General features: G+C 57.8%; 1 protein-coding gene across 4 annotated transcripts in view; it reads right to left on the bottom strand.

The window, feature by feature from the left end:
* Positions 1–2,080: 2,080 nt before the first annotated feature.
* PRX (periaxin) overlaps positions 2,081–12,746 on the bottom strand; it is a 28,653-nt gene continuing 17,987 nt past the window's right edge. For 2 of the 4 annotated variants that reach the window (XM_033158654.1, XM_033158657.1), the window contains exons 2-6: positions 12,134–12,189; positions 10,855–10,947; positions 9,579–9,894; positions 8,442–8,635; positions 2,081–7,628 (exon numbers count right to left, since the gene is read on the bottom strand). In XM_033158654.1, the coding sequence (XP_033014545.1) occupies positions 2,613–7,628; positions 8,442–8,635; positions 9,579–9,894; positions 10,855–10,947; positions 12,134–12,189 (5,675 nt within the window). In that variant the 3' untranslated portion in view covers positions 2,081–2,612. The remainder of the gene's footprint in view (positions 7,629–8,441; positions 8,636–9,578; positions 9,895–10,854; positions 10,948–12,133; positions 12,190–12,746) is intronic. The other 2 variants (XM_033158655.1, XM_033158658.1) reach the window with 1 other exon arrangement.

The following is a 12,746-nucleotide window of genomic DNA, read 5'->3' as shown; positions in this document are numbered from 1 at the left end:
CTACCAGAGAAGGGCAACCAACAAGATGAAGATACAATCCTCTTCCTTCTACGAAGGCAGGTTGCTCTTGCTCCTTGTCCGCCTTCCAAAATGAAGAATAGAATCCTAAAGTTGGAAGGAACCCCAAGGGTCATCTAGGCAACCCCCCTGCAATGCAGGACCTGTGGCCCAAGGGATGTGAAGGAGGGTCATAAATCTCTCAATTGTTGGGGACGCCAGTTTCTGCACACAGTCACAGCCTGCAACTGTTGGGCTGCCTTGTACCAGGCCTGGAGCATCATCCAGGCCTCCCGCCCCCCAGCCACCCCTCATCTCATTTGCCCCAGACCTCGCCAGTTCCACTCCTGGGCCTGGCCTGCTGCATTAAAGCAGGAGGGTGTGTCTGGGTAGCGAGAGGGAGAGAGAAGGGAGACTGCAGAGGGACAAGAGGCAGGGTGGGGCATTGGTTAGAGTGTCGGACTGGGACCTGGGGGAAAAGAGTTCAAATCCCCACTTGGGGGGCCAGTCGCTGCCTCTCAGTGTCACCCACCTCACAGGGATGTTGTGGGGAGGGGGAGAACCATGTATATGCCACCTGGAGCCCCCTGGAGAAAAAAGGGGGGATGTAAATGCCATGGACAAATAAATTATTAAGCCTCCGTTGTATATCAAGCAACAGGAAAAGACCACACAAAAAGCAATAATGTTAGTCCACAGATTAATTTTTATTCAAACCCAGAATAGAAAAAAGCAGCAGTAAGTACAGTGTAGCAAAGATACAGCCTAACATCTTTACCTTAAAAAAAGTAATTAAACATAACAATTGGCAAAGAGGCAGTTAACTGGAACTTTTTAGTGGCAAGGAAAAAAATGAAGCCCATCACAGCAGGCCTGTGTTGTTAAAAGTTAGGGCAACAGATTTATGTACATCTCAAGAGCAGTAAGAAAGTATTCCTTCCCACCCTTTGCTTGAGAAACTAGAGGAGCCCCCCCCCCCCCGCTGCCCCTTCCTGGCATGTAAACACCTGAACATGGTCCCTGCACCCCCCCCCCCTCACTGACACACCTGAAAGTGGGGGGAACTCAGGAGATAGTTTACATTTGTGGGTCTGGGAAGAATTCATGGCTGTTTGAAATCAAGGCAGTGGGTGAGTGGGGCGAGTCACAATTTAGCCCTTGTTCCTATCTCAGACCCCTTCCGAATTCAAGTAAAGTTGGGGATTGCTGGCGAACCCCCCCCCCCCGCCAAGGCAATGCTGAGGAGTGAGGAAGAGAAAACTCTGGAAGGGTTTGGCTCCAGGGTCCCTTGAGAGGGAGTTGGTTCTGACTCTCTGAGCAAAGAGGAAGGCAAGGAGAAGATGAGGGGAAGACCCATTTTATAGGGGAGGCGGGGTGGAGAGGGATCAGGCTCCCAGGTCAAGAGAGCACCTTGTATCCTGGCACTGAAAAGAACCCCCCTTTGTGGCATGTCCTTTTGCCAAAGAGCCAAAACTAACTTGAAAACCACCTGAAACACACCCTAGTCCAGGCCCCACAAAGGAACATTTCAGCTGCCGCTGCATTGCAGAGGGTGGGCCTAGATGACCCTTGGGGTCCCTTCAACTCAAGGATCTCAGACTCAGAAGAGCCACAGAAACACACAGGCCCAATATTGGGAGAGGGGTGCTGGCCCAGGAGGCCTTGTCAGGCTGGGGGGCACAGCACAATGCCTTCAGCCGGCCCTCCAGGACCAGCCCCCTTCAATCTGCTTTGGACTACAACTCCCAACTGGGCCTGCCAGCAGAAGGCAGGGGGGATGGAAACATCCGTCCAAAAGCTCCAGCTTCAAGCATCTGAGTTGATCAGTTCAAGGGAGCTGGTGGGACTAAGAGCCGGGGTTCCTGAATTGCACGGGTTGGACTAGATGAGTCTGGAGTTTCCTCTTCCAGGATTCCTCTTTTGGCTGCCAATGCCAGGGCTGGAAACGTCCCCTGAAGCTGCCACCCCCCACCCCCTTTCACAAGGAGCTCTTCTTTCCTGTGTCTTAACTGGCAACCATCTCCAATCTCCTTGCTGGACACTCCCAACTGAAGATGCATTAGATTCTCCTTTCTCCTTGTCCCCAATTCTTAAATAGGTTTTGTTTCAAAACAGGGTGGGGGGTAGAGATGGCTTAGTCTTCCAAACAACCCTTTATCCATTAGCTAGTAGACAAGCTTCCCAGTGGATGGAGAGGAAGGCAGACCTCAGAGCCCAGCCTGGCCCCCAATCAAATCCTGCCCACATGCCTTGAGGCCCAAAGATGGGCAGAGGAAGGCCTGGAGGGCAGCTGCTTGTGGGACTTGTATTTGGGCGGGGTGGGGGCAAAGGGAGAGAAGCTTCTTAAGACAGGAAGACCAACCAGGAGGTGGCATTGGGGAGGGGGTATTTATTCACATTGGTTTTTTACAAAAAGAAACCACCACCCCCGGCTGTGAGGAGGGTGGCACCTTCATGGCAGGCTTGCTAAAGCAGGTGAGAAGCATCCACTGACTGGGGTGCCTCTGATTGCTTCCCCCACTCCTTTGCCAAGGTCGGCGCCTCCTTGTGGTTAGTGCTAAGCATTACACAGGAAGTGGGGCGGGGTGCAGGAGGGCCCTGGGCAACTGCCCCACTCACACAGTCGCCTCCCCTGCCTCTCCTCTGGCCCCCACCGCTCTGCCCTCCAGGACCTGCCCCTCATGCTCCCCAGAGAAGCCCACTGAGGGCAGCTTGATCCTCAAACCCCCCTCGCTCAGCTCGGAGCCCCCCTCCAGGCCCCCTTGAGCTTTGGGGCTCAGGGCCACCTTGGGGAACCGGGACTTTGGGGACCTCTCCCCCTTGGCACCCATCTCAGCCACTTCCAGAGAAGACATCTCCACCCGGGCAGCTGAGGAGACCACGGCCCCAGCAGCCCCCTCCCCAGTGCGCTTCCTGAAGCCCGAGAAGGAGATCTTGGGTGACTTGAACTTGGCTGCCTTGAGGGCTGCCAAGGCTCCCCTGCCAGCCCCCGGGGCTTCATCCTTGGCCTCCTCTGCCCGCACCAACTCCAGGTTCAGCTCCAAGTCTGCTCCTGCCATCTTGGGCGGGGAGGAGAGCTCCACCTGCGGTAGGCGGATCTTGCCCAGCTTGGCCCCATTGTGCAGAGAGGCTCCTGCCTGCTCCCCATTGACTTGGGGCCCCCCCTCGCCCTTGGAGAAGCCCAGTTTGGGCACCTTCATCTTCAGGGGAGAGCCGTCCTCCAGCTCCCCATTGACTTCGGCACTGCCTCCCTTGGCCTTGGGTGAGAGAGAGAGCCCAAAGGTGGGGGGCTTCAGCTTCAGCTTGGCCATCACCCCCTTGCTGCCATCTGCCTCCTCCCCCTCCCCCTCTAGGAGCCCCTCTGCCCCTCTGCCCTTGGCCCTCCCCAGCCCAAACGTGGGCCTCTTGACCTTGGCCCCGCCCTCGTGCCCAGGGGGTCCTTCCCCACCTTCTGCTCCCCCTTTGGGCAAAGACAGCCCAAACTTGGGGATCTTCACCTTGTACCTCTTCCCCACCTCTGCCTCAGGGGCCTCCCCACCTTGGCCCCCCCTCAGCTCCTGGGAGCTGCCATGGCGGAGCTGGGCCCCCTCCACTTGGTACTCTGCATGTGCCTTGAGGCTGGGGGCCGAGAGCTCCACGCCAGGCACGTGGAAGGCCGCTCTCTTCCCCTCCGCCTCGTCTCCGCCTGAGCCCTGCCGGCCTGGAGGGGGAGCGCCATCCCCCTGGTGGCCCAACAGCTCCACAGCTGGCACCTTGATCTGGGGCGCCTTCAGCCTGGCCTCGAACCCTCCCACTTCCACATCCAGATCTGGCAGCTTCCCTGCTTCCCACTGGGCAGCCTCACTCTTACCCTCCTGGTCCACCGAGAAGCCCACATCTGGCAGAGCAATCTGGGGCATCTTGAAGGAGAAGTCTGGCCCTTCAGGTGGGGGGCAGAGGGGCTGGGTGTCTGCACCTGCTTTGGAGAGGCCCAGGGACGGGAGCTTGATCTTGAACTTGCCCTCCTCGGAGGACCCCCGGGCCTCCGCTTCCCCCTTGGCAAGGCCAAAGCCAATGGGCACAGAGGGCATCTTGATCCGGGCGGCTTCCTTGGCCTCGGGGCTCAGTGCCTCTGCGCTGCCTCTCAGTTTGGGGGCCTTCAGCTCTAGCTGTGGGACTCGGGGCAAATCTGCCTCAGCTTCCACTTCCCTGTCCGAGGTGGAGCCCCCAAATTTGGCTAGTCTGATGACCGGGCCCCCAGCTTTGGCGCGTAATCCCTTCCCTGCTTCTGAGCCCACTTCCAGCTCCACCTCGGGGGCCTTCACTCGGGGGGTCGAGAACTTGGGCAGCCCCACTGAAGGCATCCGAAACTTGGCTTCTGACCCTTCGGGGACCACCTCTCCCCCCTCTGCCGTCAGGGGCAGCTCCGTATCCGACAGGCGGCCCTTGGGCAAGGAGAGGTCCACTCTGGGCAACCGGATCTTGGTGCCCAGGAGGGAGGTGTCAAGCGCCCCTTCCCCACCTTCCTCCCCAAAGCTGAGCCTGCGCCCCCCAAGCAGCTGCACCTCTGCCCCGCCCTCCTCCGCTCTCCCAAACCTTGGCAGCTCCACCTGCGGCAGCTTGATCTTGACCTCTGCTGGCAGCGTGGGCTCCTCCACCCCGGCTGTGGGTAAACTCACTTCCAGCTCTAGTTTGGGGGTGGAAATGCCCACGGAGGATACCCTGGGGATCTTCAGCTCCCCCTCGTATCCACGGAGGTCGGCCTCCGAGACATCCACCGCTGGCTTTTCTCCTTCGCCTCTGCTGCTGGGCATGGATATCTCCAGAGAGGGCACCTTCACCTTGAGGGTGGGGCTCTCTGCACCCACGGCCAGCCCCACCTCATCCCTGGCACCGATCCTGGGCAACTCCACCTGGGGAACCTTCACTTCCAGCTCGGGCGGGGCCTGGAGGTGTGCCAGCTTCCCTCGGTCTGCTTCCACCTTGGGGGAGGAGAGCTTCAGCCTGGGCATCTTGGCGAAGTGGCCCCCCTTGGGCTTCTCCTTGGGGCTGCCAGGAGCTTTCTTGGTTTCTGCTTCCATGCCCGCCGTGTCCCTGCGCATGAGGCCGAACGAGGGCATCTTGAACTTGGAGGCTTTGGCCTCCTTTTCAGGCGCCTTTGTGCCCAGGTCTCCTGCCAAGGCCTCCCTGCTCCCTCTCAACTTGCCCTCCTGGCTCTCAAATGCCAGGTCCCCTTCCTTGCCTTTGCCCCGGAATTTGGGCAGCGAAAACTTGGGTACTTTCAGCTTGATGTCAGGCAGCTCAACACCAGCCTCGGGCAAGGGGGTGCCGGAAGGCTTTTCACCGGGCCATGCGGGGAGGCCGAGGTCCACGTCCACCGCCGGCACTATGACCTCCACCGCTGGCAGCTCCACGCCCCCATGAGCCTCAAGGGCTGCAGCTGCCCTTCCCTTGGGTGCCATCCCTTCCACATCCACTTTCGATTTGGGGAAGGAAATCCCAAACTTTGGCACTTTCAGCTTGGCTTCCACGCCACCCTCCGCCTCGGGTGCTGAGGCCTCTGGGCGGCCAGCCCAGGCTTTGGGGCCTGGGATGCTGAACTTGGGGAGCGTAAATCTGGGTGCCTTGATGCTGGCCTCAGCCTCCAGGGTTTTGCTGCCCTCAAGGGTCACGTCTGGGATCTTGACGGATGGGATTTCGACAGAGGGCAGCTTCACTTTGGCCCCCTCCACTTCCAGACCAACCTTTGGCCAGGGCTGGCCCTTCACAGCCAGGCTGCTCTCTGCCGCTCCTTCCACTCCCGGCAATGCCTTCCCCAGAGAAAGGTCCACTTTGGGGATCTTGGCCACCATCCCGCTGACATCAGGGCCCTCCAAGACCCTCTCCCTTGGCTCTGCCTCTGGCAGGCCCCCCTGGCATGTGGGGACACTGATCTCCACCTCCAAGTCTCTGCTCACAGCCTTGGGTGAGGGCACCCTGAGCTTGACCTCGTGGCCCCGAGGCAGCTGCTTGGAGGCTGCCGGCTCTCTCTCCACCTTTGGCAGATCCAGTTCAAGCCCAACTTTGGGCAAGTCAATGTCCAGTGCTGGCACGACTGCCGACGGACAGCTCAGGCGAGCAGCAGGGACAGCCACCTCCACTCGCGGCTTCTCCACGGAGATGTCCAACTCTGGCCGGGGCACAGGGGCCTTGGGCAGCTCCATGTCTGGCAGCCTCATTGCCGGCAAGGAGAGGTCCACCTTGGGGATGCTGACCTTCACGCTGGCCTCACCTTCCAGCCTGGGCGCCTGGGTGTGCATCTGGGGCAGGGAGTCTGCCTTGGCAGAGAGGTCAAACTTTGGGAGAGACACCTGCGGCACCTGGAACTTGAACCCGGGCGCTTCGGCAACCTCTCCCGACTTCGGCCTCCCGGTGGGGGCTGCCACCTCCACCATGGGCCTGGGAAGTGGCACGTCGCCCACTTTTGGGAGAGCGATGTCCAGAGATGGAACCTTCACCTCGGGGAACACGGCCCCCTCCTTGCTCTCCGGCTTGCATTCCGTCAGGGAGATCCCGAACCCTGGGAGCTGGATCTTGGGGCCTTTGGCTTTTGCCTTGGGGCTTTCATGCCTCCCCATGCTGAGCTCCACCTGGGGCAGCCTGCCTTCTTCCCCTTTCTCCAGGGAGGCTCTGGAGCCCAGCTTGGGCAGGCTGAGCAAAGGCACCTTGACAGAGACGTCTGGGACCTCCACTCTGGCCTTCGGAAGCTCCACTTCAGCCTTCCCCTTGGGCAGGGGGATCTCCAGCTCCACTGAGGGGATCCCCACCTCCAGGGGGGGCAGGGCCACCCCTGCCTTCAGCTTCTCCTCCCGCTCTTCCTTTTTGCCCAGGGCCACTTCGACAGCTGGGACCTTGACGCTGGGTGCTTCCAGCTCCGCATCCTCAGCAGAGACCCTGATCTTGAAGCCTTTCCCTTTAGGGGTCATCTCTAGGGCGGCTCTCTCCAGCCCAGGGAAGGACAGGTCAACGTCCACCTTGGGGGCTGCCACTTCGGCCACAGGCAGCTTCAGACCACCTTGGAGACCCCCTTCTGGGATCTCCACCCCGCTGACTTTGGGCAGGCCAAACTGGGTGGCCTGGACTCTGCCTTTGGGGGACCCTCTGCCAGGCCCAGCTTTGGGCAGTGGCAGGTCGAGCTCCACCTGCGGGGCCTGGAAATTGCTTTCTGCCTTGGCCTCTGCCCTCTTGGCCTTGCCGAAGGGCACGCTGAAGCGGGAGAGGCCGCCTGCTGCTTTCGCCTCTGCCGCAGCCTTGGGCAGGCCCACCTCCAGCCAGCCCCCGGCTCCCTTGGCTCTCGCTGCCGCAGCCTCCTTGACCTTCAGCCTGGGGAACTTCAGCCTGCGCCGCTTGGTCTCCAGGGAGGACAGGCGAGGAGAGGTGTCTGGGCTGGGCTCCGAAACAGCCACTTCTCCTGCACTCTTGGCCTTGCGCAGCTTGGAGAACTTGGGCAGAGAGAACTCCACGTCGACGGGAGCCACGTCCAGCTTGCCGCCAGCCAAGTCCCCGCTCCAGGACGCCCCTGACGCCGCCTGCAGGTCCTTGGCCTTTGCAGCCGCTGCTGCCACCTTCTTCTTCTTCTTCTTTTTCTTCAGTGACGTCAGGCTCTGGATGTTCTGGGGAAAGAAGTGCAAGGGCTGCATGAGTCTCAGGCAAGAGGCGCCCAGAGAGAAGGTGAGCGAAAGGAGCCACATATATAAAGTGGTGCATGGAATGGAGAAAGGAGATACAGGGATGTTTCCCTCCCTCATAATGCTGGAACTTGTGGACATCCAGTGATGATTCAGGACAAGTGAAAGAGGTTCCTTCTCCCTGCAGCATAAACTGTGAAACAGGATTATAGTATTAACTACGAAACCCCAAATTTGGGATCTCCTTCAAACCTGTACCAAAGTTCTGCAGTGAAAACCCTGCACCCCCAAACTGGATCCCATCCCACATTTTGGGGTTTGTAGTTAAGGAAGCCCTGTGGAACTCACTCCCAATTTGGATGGCTTTAAAACAGAATATAAGAGGAGATCTAGTCCAGTATCCTGTTCTCACAGTGGCCAACCAGAGGCCCATTGTGGGAAACTAGCAGGCCGGATCTGACCACAAGAGCAACTCCTGTGGTTTTCAGCAACTGGGATTCAGAGGCAGAGCAGAGCCATTGTGGCTGTGAGCCACTGACAGCCCTCTCCTCCTCCTCCATGAATTGGCCCATTCCTCTTTTTTAATTTGCCTCCTGTAGATTAGACAAAGTCACGGAGGAGGAGAGGACTAGCAATGGCTACTAGCCAGGATGGCCAAGTTCAGCATCCCCATTTGAAGACAGTGATGCCTCTCAGTACCAGTTCATAGAATATCTATGCCGAACTCTGGATGCCACCCCAGGCACCCTCTCACCCCTGGAGACGCAGGGGGGTCCACCCTGTCACTGGGTCACCTACCAGTTTGGCCATCTTGGCTTTGGGGCCCCTCACTTCAAAGGTGGTGGCTCCAGGCTTGCGGGAGACGTCAGTGCTAGGTACAGTCCGTTTCAGGCAAAAGGAGATCTTGTATGGCTCGGCACACTTGAGGATCTGCAAGGCATCTTCGTACTTGATGTTGTCAAAATAGACTCTGGCACTCAGGAGTTGGTCGCCTACAAGGGGGGTGGACAGGGGAAGATGTAGAAGCTGAGCCACAGCCCTGCAATGTAGTCCCTCCTGCTGCCCTTAGCTCTATCCACAGGAAGGGGGCAGGCCAGAAAACAGGGCCAAGGCCTGAAACTCCAGAGATGCTGTCTGGGGCAACTTTACAGGAGCAAACTTTGGCTCTGGAACAATTGACACAACTGGCAAGAGTGCCCCTGCCCACATGCAGAGACCATTCCTGTCCCTGTTCAGCAGCTGCACCCTTAGCCCGTACCAAGGCTGAACCCTGTCCGGGGCTGCCAAGGTCCTGAAGGGGTAGTCCCCCAGCAGGGCACAGAGGCACCACCCTTGCCTCTCCCTCTGTCTGGTCTCCTAGGAGCTGTGCAAAACTTTCTGTAGAAGCTGCCCCCATCACAGAGGGCAAGGGAGGGGCTGTAGCTGTGCCAACCCAGAGCAGAAAATCACCCCAGTTCATCAGGCCCCCCTCCTGCCCTCCCTCCCTCCACTGGCAGTGTAGTGCAGTGGTTAGAGCATTGGACTGGGACGTGGGAATGACCGCTTGGTCACTCTCAGGCTCACCTCCCTCACAGAGAGTTGTTGTTGTGGGCATTAGATGAGCACCAGGATTCAGGAGAGACCACACTTCCAAACCCCCCATTCAGCCATGACGTTTGCTGGGTGAGACCTGGAGGGCCTGACCTACATCACAGGGTTGTTGTGAGCGTTAATTGAAGAGGGGTAGAACCAAGCAGGCTGCCTTGAGCTTCTTGGTGGAAAAAGGCGGGACATAAATGCAATAAAGACTAAATCTCCAGCGAGGTTTGGGAGCAGAAACCCCAAACGGCCACTGCTTCCAGCCTGTGCAGGCAACACTGAGCTAGGAGGGAGCTGGACTCTGGCTTTGTGCCAGGCGGCTGCTCTTTCCCTCCACCAACAGGGAGGGAGCCTCACCTTCGCGGAGGCTCAGCGCCCGAGCAGCAGGCGAGTCCTTCAGGATGTCCTTGACGAAGAGGCCGCTCTTTCCCCCTCCAGCCACGCTCATCCCGCTGACCCCGGCTTCCGCCTCCGTCTCCACGATGATCTCCAGCAGCTCGGAGGTCTCAATGGTTTTCTCCATGGAGCTCAGCTGTGCCTCCATCTTGACTGGGGCCAGGGGCTCCCCCCTCTCCTCTTCCTCGGCTGCCCCGGCCTCTTCGGAGCTGCGCTGGCTCTCGCCTTTCCTCTGCAGGACTCTCTTCAGCTCCGCATGCAGCTTCTCCTTCTGGGCCTGGGAGGGAACCGAGAGGGTGTCCACACAGCACACCAGACCAGTTGGGGACCAGTTCGCTCACAGCTTACTTCCAGGGGCTCATGCTTCTTTTGGGAAGAGGATGGAGCTATTTTGCTAGTGGGAGTTTCTTGGAAGAACCATCCACACACACACCCTACACCACCCAGCAATTCTCCTTTCCCCATCTGGAGACTTTGGTTGGAGCCCAGGGAGCCAAGGCTCCTAAACTCCCCTCCCCTCTTGGCCGGCCCAGAGCCAGCTTCCCCCTCTCTGCCCCTCCTAATGGTGACCTCAGATAACCTAAGAGCATAAGACGAAGTACTGGATCAGGCCAAGAACCCATCGAGTCCAGCCTGCTCTTTTCACCTAAGAATCCAGATCAACTGCCTCTGGACCGGGAGGTTCCGTAAGAACATACAAAAAGCCTGGCTGCTGGATCAGGCCAACTGGGGCCTGTCTAGACCAGCATCCTGTTCTCACAGCTGGCAACCAGATGCCCCAGTGGGAAGATCACAAGCAGGATCCGAGCACAAGAGCCACTCTCTCCTCCTGCAGGTTCAAGAATGGTCATTCAGAAGCATTGCTGCCTCCAACTGAGGAGGGCATGGCATAGCCCTCATGGCTCGCAGGCATCAATAGCCCTCTCCTCCATGACATGCACCATCTGCCATTCAAGTTGGTAGCCTCCACTGCCTCCTGTGGATGGGAGTTCCATAGTTTAACTAGGCACTGCATGCAGATGTAAGAGGCAGCAGAAGCCATCCTTCCACATCACCACACCTTGGATGGGCAACAGGCTCAGGCACCCGGTGTCACCCAAACTGCCTTCCACCCCACATCTTCAAATGTGTTACCTGCCCCTCCTTCTTGGGGGGCCACAGCCCTACCTGCCTCTTCCACCCTTAGAACGTGCCTCCCTGTCTGTCTACCCCCAACCCCACCCTCTTCCCGACTTACTGCTCGATCTGCGTCACCAGCTTCCTCGGGGGACAGTTGCGGGGGGCTGCCTGCGGGGGGTTGCGGCTGCTCATTCCCTTTGGAGCCGGTTGTCTGGAAGGCAGGAGAGAAGCAGGAGGTGGGGGCCCAGCTGCCAATAGGGTGCAGCGGGGGGGGGGGGCGCGCTGGCCTGTGTAGTAGACAACACCAGTGGCAACATGGGCACAATCGGTCTGGGCTGGGGAGGTGGTGAAGGGACACAGCCGCAACTCGGGAACAGGCTCCCTCAGAAGGTAGTGGACTCTTCTTTGTTGGGGGTTTTTAAGCACAGGTCTGGTGGATTCTGCATCTAGGATTCCAGCATTGCAGGTGGTGGGGCTAGATGACCCATGGGGTGCCCTGCAAACTCTGCAGTTCTATGATTATACGTAGATCTGCTGCTTTTACTGCGACAGAGCAACACAGGCCCCAACCAGTTCTGGAAATAAGCACACCTGAGCTACACTTAGAACCACAGAACTGTAGAGTTGGAAGGGACCCCCAAGAGTCACCTAGTCCAACATCATGCAATGCAGGAATCACAAATTAAACACACACACACACACACAGCTTTGTAAGAGACCCACTCCCACCTATAGATCTGCCGGCAGGAGTCATGGAGGAGTGGAGAAACAGCAAGAGCCCACCAGGGAGGGTGCTGACCTGCAAAACGTCCAGAGAGATGATCGCCAGGCCCAGAGAACCAGTGGGAGAACCCTGGACCTGGGAGGACCGAGTTCAAGTCCTAACCAGTGATGGATCAGTGGTTAGAGTGTCAGACTAGGACCTGGGGGACCAGGGTTCAAATCCCCATTGGGCTATGCAGCTCACTGAGTGGCCTTGGGCCAGTCATTGCCTCTTAGCCTATCCTACCTCACAGGGTTGTTGTGGCGATTAAATGAAGAGGGGGAGAACCATGTGTGCAATTGGAGCTCATTTGAGAACAAAGTGGGATATAAATGCAGCAGGCAGGCAGGCAGGTAGGTAGGTACTGCAGACAGGCAGGTAGAGTTGGGGCAGGGCCATCAATTCACCTGCTGCCTATCTGGAAAATGGGCACAGGGTTGTGTCCGCAGTCCAAAGAGCTGCACTGTGAGTGTCATTTGAGAGAGGAGGTCCACCTGCAGGAGTGCAATTCCCAGGCTTCCTTGAAGAGGGTTTCTGGTGGGACTGACCCAGAATTCAGACAGGGGGGAGCACAGCTTGAGGGTGGGGGCTGCAACAGTGGTGGTGGAGGAGGGGCAGGTGCCCAGGTACTTACAGCTGCTTGCTGCCTTGTCCTGAACACGTGGCTCTCTGGAACCTGGCCCTCTGCAGCTGCGGAGGGGGAAAATTATTATTTTCTTTGTTATTATTTATTGACCGCACAATTGCACTCATTTCACACGCTAGCAAAGTTATGCTCAAAATTCTACAAGGCAGGCTTAAGCAGTATGTGGACCGAGAACTCCCAGAAGTGCAAGCTGGATTTCGAAGGGGCAGAGGAACCAGAGACCAAATTGCAAACATGCGCTGGATTATGGAGAAAGCTAGAGAGTTCCAGAAAAACATCTACTTCTGCTTCATTGACTACGCAAAAGCATTTGACTCTGTCGACCACAGCAAACTATGGCAAGTTCTTAAAGAAATGGGAGTGCCGGATCACCTCATTTGTCTCCTGAGAAATCTCTATGTGGGACAAGAAGCTACAGTTAGAACTGGATATGGAACAACTGATTGGCTCAAAATTGGGAAAGGAGTACGACAAGGCTGTATATTGTCTCCCTGCTTATTTAACTTATATGCAGAATTCATCATGCGAAAGGCTGGACTGGATGAATCCCAAACCGGAATTAAGATTGCCGGAAAAAATATCAACAACCTCAGATATGCTG

Source organism: Lacerta agilis, chromosome 8 (assembly GCF_009819535.1).
Source record: "Lacerta agilis isolate rLacAgi1 chromosome 8, rLacAgi1.pri, whole genome shotgun sequence".
Taxonomy (NCBI): domain Eukaryota; kingdom Metazoa; phylum Chordata; class Lepidosauria; order Squamata; family Lacertidae; genus Lacerta; species Lacerta agilis.
Note: the sequence above shows the minus strand (reverse complement) of the source record. Positions and strands in the feature narration are given on the sequence as shown.